This window comes from Mastigoproctus giganteus, chromosome 10 (genome assembly GCF_048544385.1).
Source record: "Mastigoproctus giganteus isolate SK-2022 chromosome 10, ASM4854438v1, whole genome shotgun sequence".
NCBI lineage: Eukaryota > Metazoa > Arthropoda > Arachnida > Uropygi > Thelyphonidae > Mastigoproctus > Mastigoproctus giganteus.
In genome coordinates, this window is record NC_143584.1 from 132937323 (window position 1) to 132954336 (window position 17014).

General features: G+C 35.1%; 1 protein-coding gene across 6 annotated transcripts in view; it reads right to left on the reverse strand.

The window, feature by feature from the left end:
- The window catches only part of LOC150079291 (intermembrane lipid transfer protein VPS13D-like), a 1618665-nt gene that overhangs the window by 1332986 nt on the left and 268665 nt on the right, over positions 1–17014 (reverse strand). For all 6 annotated transcript variants that reach the window (XM_090383928.1, XM_090383929.1, XM_090383926.1 and 3 more), the window contains one exon: positions 13697–13851. In XM_090383928.1, the coding sequence (XP_090240054.1) occupies positions 13697–13851 (155 nt within the window). The remainder of the gene's footprint in view (positions 1–13696; positions 13852–17014) is intronic.

Consider the following 17014-nt stretch of genomic DNA (forward strand, 5'->3'; position numbering starts at 1 on the left):
ATTTTCTTTATTATTTAATGAAAAGCATATAGTAACAAACTTGAACTGATGAATAAACATCACATTTGTATAAATCAAGATAATTAGATGTGGGTCACTCCTCCATACTAGCAAACCCAAAAAGGACAGGGCGATGTCTTTTTTATATTAAAATGGATGAATTGTATTGGGTGTTTAGTGGCAAATTGTACTTTTCAAGATTTGTGGTGCAATATTACTGTCTCATAAGAAATCTAGATATATTTTAAAGTCACAACAAAAATGAATATAAAAACCAATTTGTTTAAGAAATGTAGAGAATTCTGTTAGGTTGGTATTTTCTCTATTATCACATGAAGTGTAAAGGGTTCCAGAATATGTGATAGGGATTGAATAGTGAATGCATATTGCTTTTCAAGTAAGTGCAATCTATGAGAATGAGTCAAGAGTGACATTGTAACACTGAGGCAAATCTTCCCCATTAAGCAAAGTTAGACTGGCATGACCAATGTGTGCCAAAGGTGGTATTTATGCATATGTATGCTCTGATAGTCCCTATCAGAGACAGTAATTTGGAATCCCCTCTTTTTGATTTTCTCTGGTTTAAAATCTGTCTATACCCCATTCTGACAAATTCATCTGCTGCCTATATTGTTCAGCAACCTCCACTATTCAACTGGAACTCTGACTTCCTTTCTTTGAAACTCCACTTTCTCCAGTCCAACTTTGTTAATAGTTAGATAATTTTCCTTGGTGACGTTAATGTTCAGAACTCCAGGTTGCTTACTTTTTCTAGTCGCATGGACACAGTTGGTCAGTATGCTGAGGCCTTTCCAATTACTAATGATCTCACATACACACTGTTCATTTACCTACCAGAACACCAGACAATTCTAACCACATACCCAACACACTCTTGATCTTTTTCTCATGAACAAACCTTCAAAGCACACGGTAGAGTGGTCCTCTAGCCACCTCAAGTCTGAATTTGGTGATGTTGTCTTCCCCAATGGAGCATTTCTTTTGTAGCCATTCTCAGCCACGTGTTGTTTGGCATTACAAGGATGCAAAATGGCATAATCTGCAAGATTTCTATTCTTCTCCTTGATTAGCTTACTGTTAAATCTTGTGACATCAACATTTGCTCAGATCCTGTTAAATCTTGTGACATCAACATTTGCTCAGATCGTGTCAATGAAATTCTTGTGGGTATGAAATCCTTTATCCACACTCCAACTTAAAATCTAATACTTAAAAAAATCTGAACCTTGTTTTTTCAATAATTGTGCTAAGAACGGCCTTAGGCACAAGCAATATACAATGAATACTGTATATTGCAACTGCCTCAGAGTAGAAAACTTGCTTCTTGTCCAAATGGTAGTCAGGCATTCTGGTCTTCTGCCAAAGCCATTGGCCACAAATTTACCCATCTATACCCCCACATCATTTAAAATGTGACAGTTCTGTTGCCTCCTCAGCTAAAGATAAAGCTGACTTATTAGCATCCCACTTTTCTTCTAATTCTTGTATTGATGATCTAGGTAAGCAACCACCTACCATTCCCAGTACACCCCACTCAATATCTCCTGTAGTCTTTTCTGCAGAAGAATTTTAAACAATCTTGATGCCAAGAAAGCTCCAGGTCCTGATGATATTTCTCCACTTGTTCTCAAAATGCACCTGTTCTGAATCACCTTTTCATGCTTTTTATTCCACTGGTGATTTTCCCTCTGCTTGGAAATCTGCTCATATCCAACTAGTACCTAAAAAAAAGATGACAAATCAATCCCTCTCATCCAATTATTGTCCAATGGCATTTACTGCTAATCTTTCCAAAATAAGGGATAAATTCATTAACCACTTAATTGAGAAATTCATTAACCACAAACATCATCAATTCCTTAAATGCTGCTCTTGAGGTAATTCATCAATAAGGCAAAGATAACTTAGTTAACTACAATCATTCAAAAACTCTGTCTTGTCCTGTCTTGGATCTCACAAAAAGGATTCTACGCTGCTCCAACAAGATGTGCCTGAAAAGTTTTAGGACAACATTCATAAAAAAAATCAAAATCCAAAGGGGAAAAAAAAATTTATTTACCAATTAATCTTCAAATTACAGTCCCCATAACTCAATACACCACTTTGCACAGTCATAACAAAATCCCAGCAAAAGGGGCACCATTTTGAGAGGATTTCAGAGATCGAAAGCAGCATGATGAGCGAGTTAAAAAGGCTTCCACAAGATCACTTGTCCTGTTTAACTCCCTTATCATGCCAGTTCGGATCTCTGAAATGCTGTCAAAATGGTGACCCCTTAATGTGGGATTTTGCCTTTGGGAACAGAAAATAATCATAAGATGCTAAACCCGGTGAATACGGGGAATGGTGCTTGCTCTTCTTGATGATGGCTCCATTGAGTGAAGGCGCACCATCATGAAGCAAGAACCACTGACCTGACTCTGCTATATCTGCTCTAACATGACAAGACATTCTTTTCAACACTCTATCCATCATTCTTCTATAATAATTAGCAAATAGTTTCAACAGCAGCCAATGTAATGTGCTAGTAGTATTGTTTAAAAAAAATCAGTACTGTAACTTTTCACACACACCTTATATGTTTGTTTTCAATGACATTCAGATTTCTAGATAAGACCATATATCACTATTAGGAATTGCCTGACTTCTAATCTCTCTTGGCATAACAACCCCAGGGGCTCACATCTGGTGAGTATGGGCTTTGCACACCCAGGGTCCTGAGCTGGATATCATCATTATTCTCTTCTTGATGATTCCCTTCTACTTTTCTCTCTCTCTCTCTCTCTCTCTCTCTCTCTCTCTCTCTCTCTCTCTCTCTCTGGGTAACTTGAAAAATTTTTTTTTTAGCTGAGCCCCAGGCTTCCTTGCACTATATGGCTAGTAATAATAATAATAAGCATGTTAGAAATATGGCTGCTCCTTCTTCTTCTGCATCTAAAAAGTAGGTTTTCTCTTTATCTCTGAGTGTTACTTTTCTTCTAAACAACTACTCACTCTGGACAAAGATGCAGAAATATTGTTCCTACATGTGAGGTGGTGCACTCCAAACCCTCCATCAGGCTTCTAAAGTCAATTTAAAAGATGGCAATCATAGTAATAGTAATGGAGGCATGTGATGCAAGAAAACAAGTGTATAAGCTTATGTAGCATCAGTCAAAAAAAAAAATAATAAAAAAATTTAACACATCCAATCCCTCTAAACATTTGTCCACTTCCTCCTTGAATTTATTTAAGCTATCAGCTTCCACAACAACAGATGAAAGTTTGTCCCAGCAATTTACCCCTGGCTAAAGGCAAATTTCTGCAAATCGACTCTACAATTGTCTTTATCTCAATTTTAATTTATGCTCCCCCTCAGGCTCGTAATCTGAACAAGCGGAAGAATCCCATCAGAATTCAGCGTGCTCAACCCATTCAAGGCCTCATACACCTCAATCAGATCACCTCGCAGGTGCCTAGTCTCCAGGTGCTACAATTTTCAGCATTTAAGCCTTTCTTGATAAAAGGACCCCTTCATTCCCCTCACCAATCTTGTTGCCCTTCTCTGTACGTGCTCAAGCAACTCTACATCCTTCCTAAAATGAGGCCTCCAGACCTGTATGTGGAAAGAAGGCGTGGCCTGACCAATGTCTTATACCAGGAGTAGCCAACTTAATTTGTGATGTGATGTACTTTTTTTTCTTCAAAATGAGCCATGATCTACCATCTCAAGAATTTCATTGCACATGGTTAAAAAAGTTAATCAACACGTATTGAAAAATGTTGTTTATAAATTATAAAATTAAATACAATTCAGAATCCTTATTTTAAATTTATACGTATTTAAATTTTTTATTTTTTTGAAGACTAAATGTACAAGTTATAATAGTGCATTTAGTCTTCAAAATATTATCATTATCTTCACCATTTGGAATTTCTCATATTGTGGAATTAACTTCACAATCATGATGGCATGTCTGCATTATCAGGGTACCTCTGCCCGCCCACCAATGAGTCAGCCAACAAACTCCAAAAACGCATCTGGGTGGTGGTGCCCACCGAGAATAAATAACAGTAGTCTCCTCTACTAGAGAAGCGTTATTTATTTGAAGTAGTGCAATACCTGGTATCTCATTGTGAAGGTAGCCACAATATGAGATAAAATCAAACGATGCAGTTACACTACTTATGTAGTTAAATTTATGGGTAAACTATGGTGTATTTACACTGATATTATAAAGTTAAATTTTTAATATATGTGAAGTTTGTGTCTTCTTGTCATCTGCCAAGCTTTCAAAATCAGGGATATATTGTGATAAGGCCAACCATAAAGAATCTTCTGTATGGAAGTCTGTAAGAGTAGAGCGATTCTTCGTCTTTATATGTTTCAAATATGAAAAGGTGGATTCACATAGATATGTGGAACCAAAACATGAATTTAAAAGTTCACTGCATTTTTTTTACATTTGGGTACTTTTCTTGGCAAACATATTTCCAAAAGTCCTTTTCTGATGATCTGGCCTTTAGGAAGATATCGTTTTGCAATGTAATAATTTCATTTTCAAGTAATATTTTCTCCATGTGAAAAATCTCAGCGATTTTTTTCTGCAATTTGTTTTGTATCTAAGTCAACATTAAATAGATAAGAAATATAGTGAACAATGTCTTCAATTGTTTCAAAATCATCCACAACTTTCTCAATTTCAGAAACATATTTCTCACTATTAAATTCAAAAACAGGATATTTTTACAAATGTTCTTGTATATTGGCAAAATGATCGAATTTTTTTTTTTTCTTTGAGATCCTTAGCCATTGCCAAAAATTGATATTAACAAGTAATTGACAACTTTACAAGTTAATTTGTTCCTAGCGCACGCATGAAAAACAAAAACTCGTAAAGCAGGAATTTATTTTCAATAGACAATGTTAAAAATACAGGTTACATTCTCAACAATGAAATTAGTTAGCTAATTAAAGTTTAAACAATGACTGATTTAGCCAAAGAAATGAAAACGTAGCCTGTAAAATCAAGCAAATTTAAATAATAAAGAAATTATTTATGACTTACAAATATGGCAAAGGTAAAGAAAGCCAGCACGAGAATGACGAGAAACATCGGATAACTTACGCGGAAAATTAGTTTCCTGATACAGCCCTCTAGCGCTGCTCGCTCGGTAAACAGACGGTACATGTTATCGGTCTGGAGCAAAGTCGAGAACGATATATTGATTGACAGGTAGGCGTGGCAACAATGTGTTGATTGGTGCGCAAACACAACACACAATAATATCGGTTTAGTATCACTTTAGAAGCACTAATGGTACCTTGCCCTAATAAACGCTTTCCATAATGGTGAAAAAAGATCAGGTTACCTCAACTTGAATCCCGTGGGAGCTTGAACCCCTCCCGAAATGGAGGGGGTAACCTAACCTTTTTTCTTTAGAATCATGGGTGGACTAGTGCATAAATTGTTTATTAACAAAATATTAATTTTTTATTACTGTACTTTTATTTTTAAGATCCAGGTTACGAAATATAACGAAAAATAAAGAAACCTTTTCCTTTTTTCGTAACCAAACCTAAATCAACAGTATAGTAAAAACACTCATGAACTCCAAAAATCTGCTTTTAATAATGAGAAAAAAACATAATTAAGAACATAAAAATGAAAAGAATGATACTTTTATTAATTTAGTTTTCATCAAAAAATCAACTGTTTTATTTTCCTTAATATCTTCCATCTTTAAAAGATTCATCGCTACTATTACCTGTTTATCGTTCATCACAAAACTATTATGTGCCATTCTTTATTCATAAATACACATTATAATGCCAACCAATGACTACACAGTAGCTTGTCATCTGTCACACCCACCACCAATCATTTCATCGTTTGCCACACCTACCTGTCAATCAATATATCCTTCTCGATTTCGGCTCCAGACCAATAACACCTACCGACTGTGAACCGAGCAAGCAGCACTAGTCCAATGTCACGAAACTAATTTTCCGTATAAGTTATCTGACGTTTCTCGTCATTCTTGTGTTGGCTTTCTTTACTTAGCCACAAATGTTAAAGAATGTTTATTCTTCATCATCATCGACTAAATGCACACTCGTTGATCACTCATTATTGGCTCTGCATTCGTTGGTTTATTGCACAAGGAATCGTCTTCTTCAGAAATGCTTCAAGAGATGTTTGTTTCCAAGATAATCTTCTCTTTTCTTTATAAATTTCAATAGCATGTATAAGCATTTTTTAACGGCACACACATATTGCAACTATCATGATTTGCACGGAATAACAAGTTTACAAAGTTTAAAAAAAAAAAGGTTGAAGAGAAGATTCTGAAAATTTATTTATGTTTTTTATATGATTGAAGATTTCAGTTAAGGAGGAACACATTTCACAATAATAACGCAAAAAACCACACCATTCCAGCTATCGGTATTTTTGCAAATGCAATAAGATCTAGTTTACTACCCGTTTATAATTGCTTGCAGCAACAGAAAAGTCCACTAAACCAGAAAGTACAAATTGTTTCTATTGTTTTATGGTCGTGACCTACAGAAATGTGCTAAAGAAAAATGTCACAAAGCCAATCAAAATTGGTTCTTATAATGGAACATATGATAATAACGAAAGTATAGTGCATTTTAATGATTTGAATTAGTAACTAATACAATTTACACCATACACTATAAAAATGACCTTTTAGAGAGTTATATAGCAAAAATTTCAACTTCCGAGGTCGTGGAATGAATTACCAAAAAAACATTGTTTTTTGGTAATTCGTTCGTTTGTTTGTTTGTTTGTTTGGTAAAACAAGGTTCACGTTACAATATTTTCACGATATGATGGTGTCACTGGAATGGATTAATATCGTAAAGCGGGGTACACTGTATTGTATAGCTACACATGTGGTTTGAAATGTGGTATTTATGAATGTTTAACATTCATTTTTTTGCAATTAGTATTCATATTTTCGATTTTGTTGATACTTGAAAAAAAAAAAAAAAAACTGGTAAACCCAGGAACTCATAAAGCGAAAACTCGTAAAGTGGGAACTGCCTGTATCTGCAGAAATACTAATAATCATGTCATGCACATTTTTTTTTTCCCTTGCAATTCCAAATTCAGATCACTTAATTTACTGGTAAAATCTGCCAAAAAGCTAGTCACACAACCACTCCGTATCTTGTAGCGGCTGATAATCATCTCCCCTTTGATCAACAAATTTTTCAATTTCATTCAATTAATTTCAAAATCTCTGTAGAAACTTGCTAAGACTTAGCCACCTCACATCTGTGTGTAATATCGGATCTGGTTCATTTTCGTTGAGTTGCATTTTTGAAAAGTCTCCTGTGAAGAGACTGTCCTCTGATGGAATTTATGATTTTGAAAGCTATGTCCATAACACTTTTAGTATTTAATCTTTTGCTGGCTAACACTTGTTGGTGGATGATACAGTGGTAACTCAAAAAATCTGAGAATTCATCATCCTATAGGCACAATGTGATGAATCAGTTAAGATGCCCAGATGAATCAGTTAAGATGCTAAAGCAATGACTGGGTATCTTAACTCCATCTGTTGTTATTAACATAAGCTTAAATAGTGGTAATTTAATTTTTTCAATAAAGTTTTTGAATGCATTAAATATATCAAGACCTCTAGTTCTTTTAATGAAACCATACCCAGCAGTTCTTCTCTAGTGGCAGAATCGTTGAAAACCATACGAATAAAAACGAGCAATTGAGCTGTATCACTGACGTCTGTAGATTCATGCAGTTGTAAAGGACACACAATTAGTAAATTTTCAAATGGAGTATCTGTTATTTTTAAAAATGCATCTTTGATGAATTGACCATCAGAAAATGGTTTCATTTTTTTGCAAGATGACTCACTTTAAATGATGCTACAATTACTGCTTTAGATTGTAAATTAGGTGTAATGAAGAAACTCTGTTGTGCAAATAATCTAGATTTAAGCTCTTTTAATTTATTTTTATTAAGTCACTATTAGGCAGAAAATCTGATTGGTATTTACCATGGAGTGAGTTGAAGTGCCTTTCTAAATTTCCTTTTCTGGGTGTGGCCACAGAAGCATTGCAAATAAAACAACAATGTTTTTCTTTTATCATTACAAAAAATTATTCTAGTTCCCACTCTTGATGAAAATGATACGTTTCACTCTTTTTTGTAGTATTAATTTTAAATAAAAAGGTATTAAATTAACATAAAGTACTGTCCAGTTATTAATATTAACTAAGCTAAATAAAAATTCGATACATATACTATGCTCTCCACAACGTAACTGTGTTAATTTTCGCTAGAGAAGCCTAGCGGTTGTGCAGCAACAAGAGTAGTTGCATGCTTCAATTTGTAATTTTATATTTGTAATAAGCTTATGCAGTGGGGGGCACATAATAATAACATTTAGATTTTGACTAATCCATTTTATATATATATATATATATATTGTAAATTCAACATGATCGACCAAAATTAAAATCACAATCAACTGTTAGACTGCAATTGACCTGTTAGCCACCCCTGCCTTACACAGGAACCCACGCAAGGGTTTGTTAAGGGAAAGTCTTGTCTGACAAATTTGATAGGATATTATGATGTGGTTACAAAGGAACTGGATGCAAAAAATAATTTTGATATCATATATTTGGATTTCAGGAAAGCTTTTGACACTGTTGCGCATGGAAGACTATTGTACAAATTGGAGCAGAATGGTATTAAGGGTAAGTTGCTACAATGGATAAAAGGATGGTTAAGTGCGAGAAGACAGAGGGTGGTAATCAATGGGTGCTGCTCTTCGTGGACTAATGTTATTAGTGGAGTCCCACAGGGTTCTGTGTTAGGTCCACTGTTGTTTTGTATATTTATCAATGATATTGATGAAGGTATATCAGGCTTAATGTCGAAGTTTGCAGATGATACAAAGGTTGGCAGGGTTGTTAATGAAAGTAATGGCAGTGTGCTACTGCAACAGGATCTAGATAATTTGGGCAGATGGGCTAAGAAGTGGCAACTGAAGTTTAACCTTGACAAATGCAAAGTACTGCATATGGGTAGAAGTAACCCCAGAGAAACGTACCAACTGTGTGGTACTACACTTAAGGTGGTAGAAAATGAAAAAGACCTGGGAGTAATTGTGCAGTCAGATATGAAGTTTTCTGAGCAATGCAGACAGGCTGCCAGGGCAGGTCATGGGGTTTTGTCAATGATACAAAGGGTACTAGGAAAGTTTTGCAATATGACGCAACAATGAATCACAGGAAGCTGCTTGTTGCTGCATGTTGAGACATGTTCATACGTGTATAGTACCGCCGCGCCAAGTTGATGGGCTCAGTTATTCATTAGTAGTGAGAGTGTAAAGTGCTTGCGATGGCATCGTGGACACGAAATGAGATAAGGACAGTTTTGCGGTATAATTTCGTGCGTCGTTTAACCATAGACCAGTGCTTAGAAGAAATGACTCTTGCACTAGATGATGATTGTCCACATCGTACAACGATATTCAGGTGGTATAGAGAATTCCAAAGGGCAAATTTCACTCTGGAGGATTCTGAGAGGCCGGGAAGGCCACGAACGTCAGTTACGGAGGAAAATGTTACTGCTGTGAGGAAAATGCTTGACGAAAACAGGCGAGTGACCTACCAACAGATAGAGGATACTTTGGGCCTAAATGCACCAGCAATTCGTTCGATTCTGCAAGATCATTTGCACGTGAAGAAACTTTGTTCTCTCTGGGTGCCGCATCAACTGACTGAAGAGCAGATGACACGACGTGTGACTTGGTGCCGGGAGACGTTAAAAAAGTTTGATAAGGGACAATCTCGGTATGTGAACAACATCGTGACAGGTGACGAGACTTGGCTGTACCATTACGATCTGCCGACCAAGGCTCAAAACAAAGTTTGGGTCTTTGATGATGACGACACACCCGTAATTGTCAGAAAATCCCGATCTGTAAAGAAGAAAATGATAGCTGTATTTTTCAAATCGAGTGGAATTGTGGAACGTGTCGTTTTGGACATGCAGAAGACAGTCACAGCTAAGTGGTATACTGAACAATGCCTGCCTAAAGTCATTGGATCTATGCAGAACCTGCGGCCAAAGTCAAGAATGGACACCTGGTACCTCCATCACGATAATGCTGCAGCTCACCGCGCCAAAGCCTGCACCGAATATTTGACCACGACAGGACTGAAACTTCTCGAGCACCCTCCCTACAGTCCAGACCTTGCTCCCTGCAACTTTGCACTGTTCCCGCATGTGAAAATGAAGCTAAAAGGGAGGCGGTTTTCCAGTGATGAGGACCTTCTACGGGCTTGGGACAACGAGTGTGCTTTACTCCCTAGTGAAACTTGGCAGAACTGGTTTAAAGATTGGTTTCGGAGGATGGAGAGGTGTATTGAATGTAGAGGAAATTACTTTGAAAAAATTAAATAAACAAAGCTGTATTGCAAAACTTTCCTAGTACCCTTTGTATATAGGAATTTTTCTAGCAGGGAAAAGGAGGTGATTATCCCTCTGTATAAGGCAATGGTCAGGCAACGCCTTGAGTACTGCATACAGGTCTGGAGGCCTCATTTTAGGAAGGATGTAGTTTTACTTGAGCGTGTACAGAGAAGGGCAACAAGATTGGTGAGGAGAATGAAGGGATCCTCTTACCAAGAGAGGCTTAAGTTCTGCAAATTGCAGTGGCTGGAGACTAGGCACCTGTGCGGTGATCTGATTGAGGTGAATAAGGCCTTGAATGGGTTCAGCACGCTGAATTCTGATGGGATCCTTCCACTTGTTCAGATTACTAACCTAAAGGGGCATAAATTCAAATTAAGAAAAGACAGATGTAGATTAGATGTGCGGAAATTTGCCTTTAGCCAGCGGGTGGTTAATTGCTGGAACAAACTTCCATCTGTCGTTGTGGAAGTTGATAGGTTGAATAAATTTAAGGAGAAACTGGACAGGCAATTTGGAGGGAATGGCGTGATTTTTTTTTTTTTTTTTGGCTGATGCTGGATAAGCTCATACACTTGCTTTCTTGCATCAAATGCCACTGCTACTACTACTACTACTACTACTATTGTCTGAATTATTACTGCAGTCTTGCTAGATGATCCTGCAATGCATCTTTATCTGGGGAAAATAATCAGTGACTTGATTATTTTCCCTGGAAATCATCAACAGTTGAACCATCGATCAAGTGGACCAATCTGATTCAACCCCTTCCTCCTAGAGTTTAAAGAAGTCCTTGCTGCTTTTCTTAGCATCCATTGCCAAAGATTTCTCGTAATCTGCCTTCGCTTGCCTAATCTGCTTTGTGACTTGATTACAGACTAGCTTATATCTTCCGTAGGCTTCTGTGTGTCACCTGATAATTTATATGCATCCCATGCATTTTTCTTCTCTGCCACGAGTATCATTAGTTCATCTGACATCCATTTAGGTCTAAGCCTTGAATTTCTTAATTAACATTTCTTAATCGTTATGAAAAGCCTAGTAGCTTCCACAATTAGTTCCTTGAATGCTTCCCACTTAGAATTTGCTGTTGGTAATATGATCAGTTGGTCGCACTATACAGAATTTAAAAACTGTCTGAGACCACTGTTTATGGAAGCAAAAACCCTTCCCTTTACCCCTGATGGTAATTATATCTTTAAGGAAATCCCACATCAGTACACTGTGATCACTACTACCTAGTGGTTCCTTTATCTGCAAATTCTTAATGCACGAATAATCACTGCTTATAACCAGATCAAGAGTATTACACTTTCTGATTGCCTCTCAAACATGCTGCTGCACGAACCAATCATCCAACAAATCCACAAAAGTCTTGCTAGTGTGCGAGTGACCAACCCACAAGTTCCAGTCAATATTTGGGTGATTAAAATCCCCCATTATAACACAATCTGATTTACTGGCCCATTCTATTTATTTAGACAATTATTCCGTATACTCATCCTACTCTCATTTTTGCTTTCCCAGTGCTTATATAACACCAAACTGACTCAACAATGCACTGACCATCAACTGACCATGTCAACTCGATGCACTTCCTTAGATTAATTAGCCATGTTAATTAGTGACCCATGTCTTACAAAATCTCTCCACTCTGCCTCATAGATATTCTGTTTCTGCTACTCTCTCTCTCTCTCTTTTCTAAGCCAGTCCGAACAAGTGCTGCCACATCATTTAGCATCTATTTAATGACCGAGCATCCAACTTACAGAACCAAGTTCTCTTCTTCCTCACTTATCCCTTCAACTTTCTAGAAAACCTTTTTTTACATGCATTTCCTGATAAATACAATCTAAAGAAATTCAAGCCTGATGTCAAGTATTTCCCTCTTAACCTTCAACCTGTACTGAATACTATCAGTTCTAATACCTTTCATGTTTGAGGTTTCCATTAAAAAAAAAAGCTGCACTAGGCACTGTCCCCTAGGAAGGGCACTGCAAAAGCACACTAGAAAGATTTTGTTCTGTAAATAATTCTAAGTTATATAGCAAAGGTTGTTATGTAATCAAAAATAATATAGGGATTTGAGAATGCCAAAATGTCATGTAGTAGCAAATGCTTTCTCAACAACATTGATAACTATAACCAGGTGTTCATTTCCAATAAAAGCATTTTTCTACGTGATTCGGCTTTTATCAAAAAATCCAAGGGGGACTTCATTTTATGAAAGCCATGTTGAAGATTATTCATGAGATTCTGAAATTCAAATACCATGTAAGTATATTATGAATTATTTTTTCTAACACCCTTATGTTTATTTTCAATGACACTCAGTTTTCCAAATTGTCAGATATTGGTGTTACATAACCACATATAACTTGTAAGAAATAATGGTCAATAATTTATGAAAATTAAATAGTCTTTTCTGGGTTTCAGACAGAACAAGTGAGCATCTTCAGGAACTGGGATAAACATTCTTGCTGAATATTCTATTATAAAAGTTTAGAAAAAAAATGCAAAGCAGTGTCATCTAAGTGCTTCAACATTACATAACACATACCAGTGGAACTAACTGCTCTGATCTACTGTTTGCTCTATTTATTGACTCCCATAATTCAAATATTGTAAGCGATTGGTTATAAGGGAAAAATAGTAGTGTGTGTGCAAATTTATATTATTGTTTTCTGTTGAAGTTTTCATTTTTTTAAAAGATTCACCATATGTATTGATACTTGGGAGAATGCATCTCCAGGATTTTCAATATCATAAGAAGGGAGAAACTGGAGAGGTTCATATAGTTGGTAAACTAAATAAAGTATCTTCTTTTTCTTGGCTCTTTCTTAGTATTTTTAAGTAAGAAAGGCTACTTAAATGAGAAATATACAGCTATCTAAGAAAAAGGAATATATCAATCAGTCACTGGAGAGAAAATGCTATTTAAGTTAATGAGAATCATTTTTCCACAGAAATTCTTGGAAGCAAGACCAATGGCTCAATGGAAAAAATATTCAATAGATAACTGTCACAATCCTGCATGATAATGACCATTACTCCAGCATGCAGATGTATAATACAAACATAATAAAAATATAATCATAGGGTGTTCACATAAGTTTAATTCAATTAGTTTATTTAATTTAAAGGAAATACATAGGGTATTGTTTTTTTTCTTATATTTATTATTATTTACATAAGCCAGGCCTCAATTATCATATTACCTATGATCAGCTGAAGAATTAACAGGTTTTCTTTCATAAAGAAGCTCAAAAAGGGGACTCTCTAAAGATGCTTCTGTAGGCTTTTGAAAGAAGTGAAAAGATCTTGGATAAGTAAAATTGGCATTAGCACATTTGGTCAAGCTATGGTTAGATTCCTAAAAAAAAAAAAAATTAATTAAAAATTAATATCAAGTAAAAATTAAAAATTCTGAAAATCCTCTCTTTCTTGCACAGGAAATTTGTTAAGAATATTATGTATTTGTGAAAACAAATACATAATATTCTTCTTATAAATTTGTTTGAAATATATAAGAAGAATTTGTTAATTCTTCTTATGTATTTCATTTAAATTGTAAAGAGAAATTTTTTTAACTCACACAAAGAAATGTAGCACCTTTTGAAATTAGTATTAGTAATGGCCACATAGCACAAGGAAGCCTATGACTTATACTGCACCAACCAAAAATAAATAAATAAATAAATAAAACATATAAATAAAATAAAATAATAAAAATAAAATACTAACGTATAGGTAAGTGCAAAAGCATCAGTTAATGTAGCTATCTACCAAAGTAGTTAAGTTAAATTGGCATCTCATATTGTGAATACCTTTGAGTTGCCATGGTGTTGTACTACCTCGAATAAGTAACACTTCGCCAATAGAGAAGACTACTGTTACTTATTCTCGGCAGATACACCACCCAGATGGTACCATTTCAAAGCTTGTTGGCTCTTCATCGGTGGGTGGGCAGGTAGTCTTCTCCATTGGCGAAGTGTTACTTATTCGAGGTAGTATAATACCATGGCAACTCATTGTGAAGGTATCATTTCTAACCATGAAAATTTCATCCTCATTTATTTTACTTATGCCTCTCAGAGCCTTAAACACCTCGAGTCTCCTCTACGGTGCCTAGTTTCCAAGCTCTGCAACCTGAATATTTGAAGTCTTTCCTCATACGGATGCCCCTTTTGCCGATCTCACCAGGTGGTGGGATCAGTAAAAGGAAAGATGGGTAACCAGGTGAGTTAAACATCGTTGGACCCTTTCAAGAAGCACAATGTCTTTCTTTAGATGCAGACTCCAGCTTGAACACAGTATTCCAAGTGTGGTCTAACAATAGCTTATATAATCCCTTATATAATGGGATTATGATGCCCTTATCTCTAAAGGATAAGGTGTTATAAAGGAATTTTTCTTTTTCTAAGGAGTGTAAGCGATTCAATGCCTAGATTAAGTAAACCAAAACAAATCATAATTGTTACTATTTGGAAACATTAAGCCAAAAACATGCAACAAAAAGAAGTATTTGTTAATTCCGAGTTAACAAATCATAGTGGGATACTTCAGCACTTAAAAGCATAAAATAAAAATTTTGTAAAAACAAGAAAGAAGTGACCTTTCATCTCAAATATACAAATTTGTAACCAAAAGTTATGAGAATGTTTTAAAAATAAAAAATCAATTAACTTAACTAATTTGACATTGTAACTTAATACACCAGGTCCAGCAATTCTGCTATTGCTGTGAGCATATGTAGAATTTTTTTATCATAATACCATCAAGTATCTCCAAGGTGTAATTAACATTCTTTCTCGTGAGTTTTATCTGATAAAATATGAAATAACAGAATCTATAAGGGAAACCACAAACATTTTTTTCTTTGCTAGAAACTGTGAGAGAAAGAAATGTGTGGATACGCTGCCATGATAAACCACCCACACTCCATTTTGTCATTTCTCTGAACTATTATTTTTTGTTTTTCATGATTTTTTTTCAATATAGATTTTTCCACAGACAGTTTAAAACCAGAGATGGAAAAACATTTAAATTCATTATATTCTAACAACAGTACAAAATTTTTTTTTTCATTGTTTAGCATTATATTCATTATAGTCTTATGCTTCACTGAAACATTTATATGGGGAAAGATTTGGCCCTTGATGCTTGTTAACTTAGTATTTTTACAATACATCCATATGAAATAAAGTATTTCAAAATAACAACAAATCACAAAATTACAAAAAAATAAAAATAAAAAAATGATGCACTGTTTGTAAACACCCACTAATTAATAATGCCTAACCAATAGTGTTGAATAAAATTTAGGAGTGGAAAAGACTAATAATAAAATATTTAATACAGTTAAATATTTTATACAGTTAAAAATATTAAATATAATTTTTTAAAAAGTGTACATTGAACTTATTTGGTAAATATCTGGACAGAAAACTCTGGAAGGCAAGCACACATGAAAATGCAAAGAACCATATGAAGACTGTGGGGTGAAAAGTTTTATCATGCATATTTAAGTTCCCAATATATCAAAGTTATGAAGATTATATTGTAATTTTATCAAAGGAAATATGACAAAAAATTTCTCATACTAACAAATATTATTTTACATTGACAAACCTTTTTCTGATCCCTCAAGAGAATGATACAAAAATAAAAACATTTAATCTAGATCAGAGAACACTAAATAAAACTTAATAATGTGCTCCTATCATTTAGGCCTTGACCTTGAAAGAAAAATAAGTGAAAGTTAACATAGACGATCTGACCATTGAGTGAAGTAAGTCTAATTGAATCAGATACAGTGCTCAATTGGAGTGGTTGACTCCTAACACTTCCACTTTTGAATTAAGATATCAAAATTAAAATTGACTCTTGCTCACTGAAAGGAAAAGGCAAAAGGACTAAATTCTGTGTAAATTTCAGGTGAACACCATCTGCACCACACCCATTATATCAAGTAGGAAAAAATGTCACATATTCAAGCTACAAATGGAAAAGAATCCCTAGACAATAAACTCTTTACAATAATTAGCATCAGTAGAGGCACACGATACAAGAAAGCAAGCTTATGTAGCATCAGTCAAAAAAAACTCTTTCCATTTCACCCATCCATTCATTCCAAATGTTTGTCTAGTTCTGCCTAGAACTTAAGCTGTTGGCCTCCACTATAACAGATGGAAGTTTGTTCCAACTATCATATATCGCTGACTAATGGCAAATTTCTGCACATTTATTCTACAATTGTCTTTCCTCAATTTGAATTTATGTCCCTTCAGGTTAGTAGTAGTAGTAGTGGCATGTGATGCAAGAAAGCAAATGTATGAGCTTATGCAGCATCAGCCAAAAAAAAAAAAAAAAAAAAAAAATCACACCATTCCCTCCAAATGCCTGTCCAGTTCCTCCTTAAATTTATTCAACCTATCAACTTCCACAACAACAGATGGAAGTTTGTTCCAGCAATTAACCACCCGCTGGCTAAAGGCAAATTTCCGCACATCTATTCTACATCTGTCCTTTTGTAA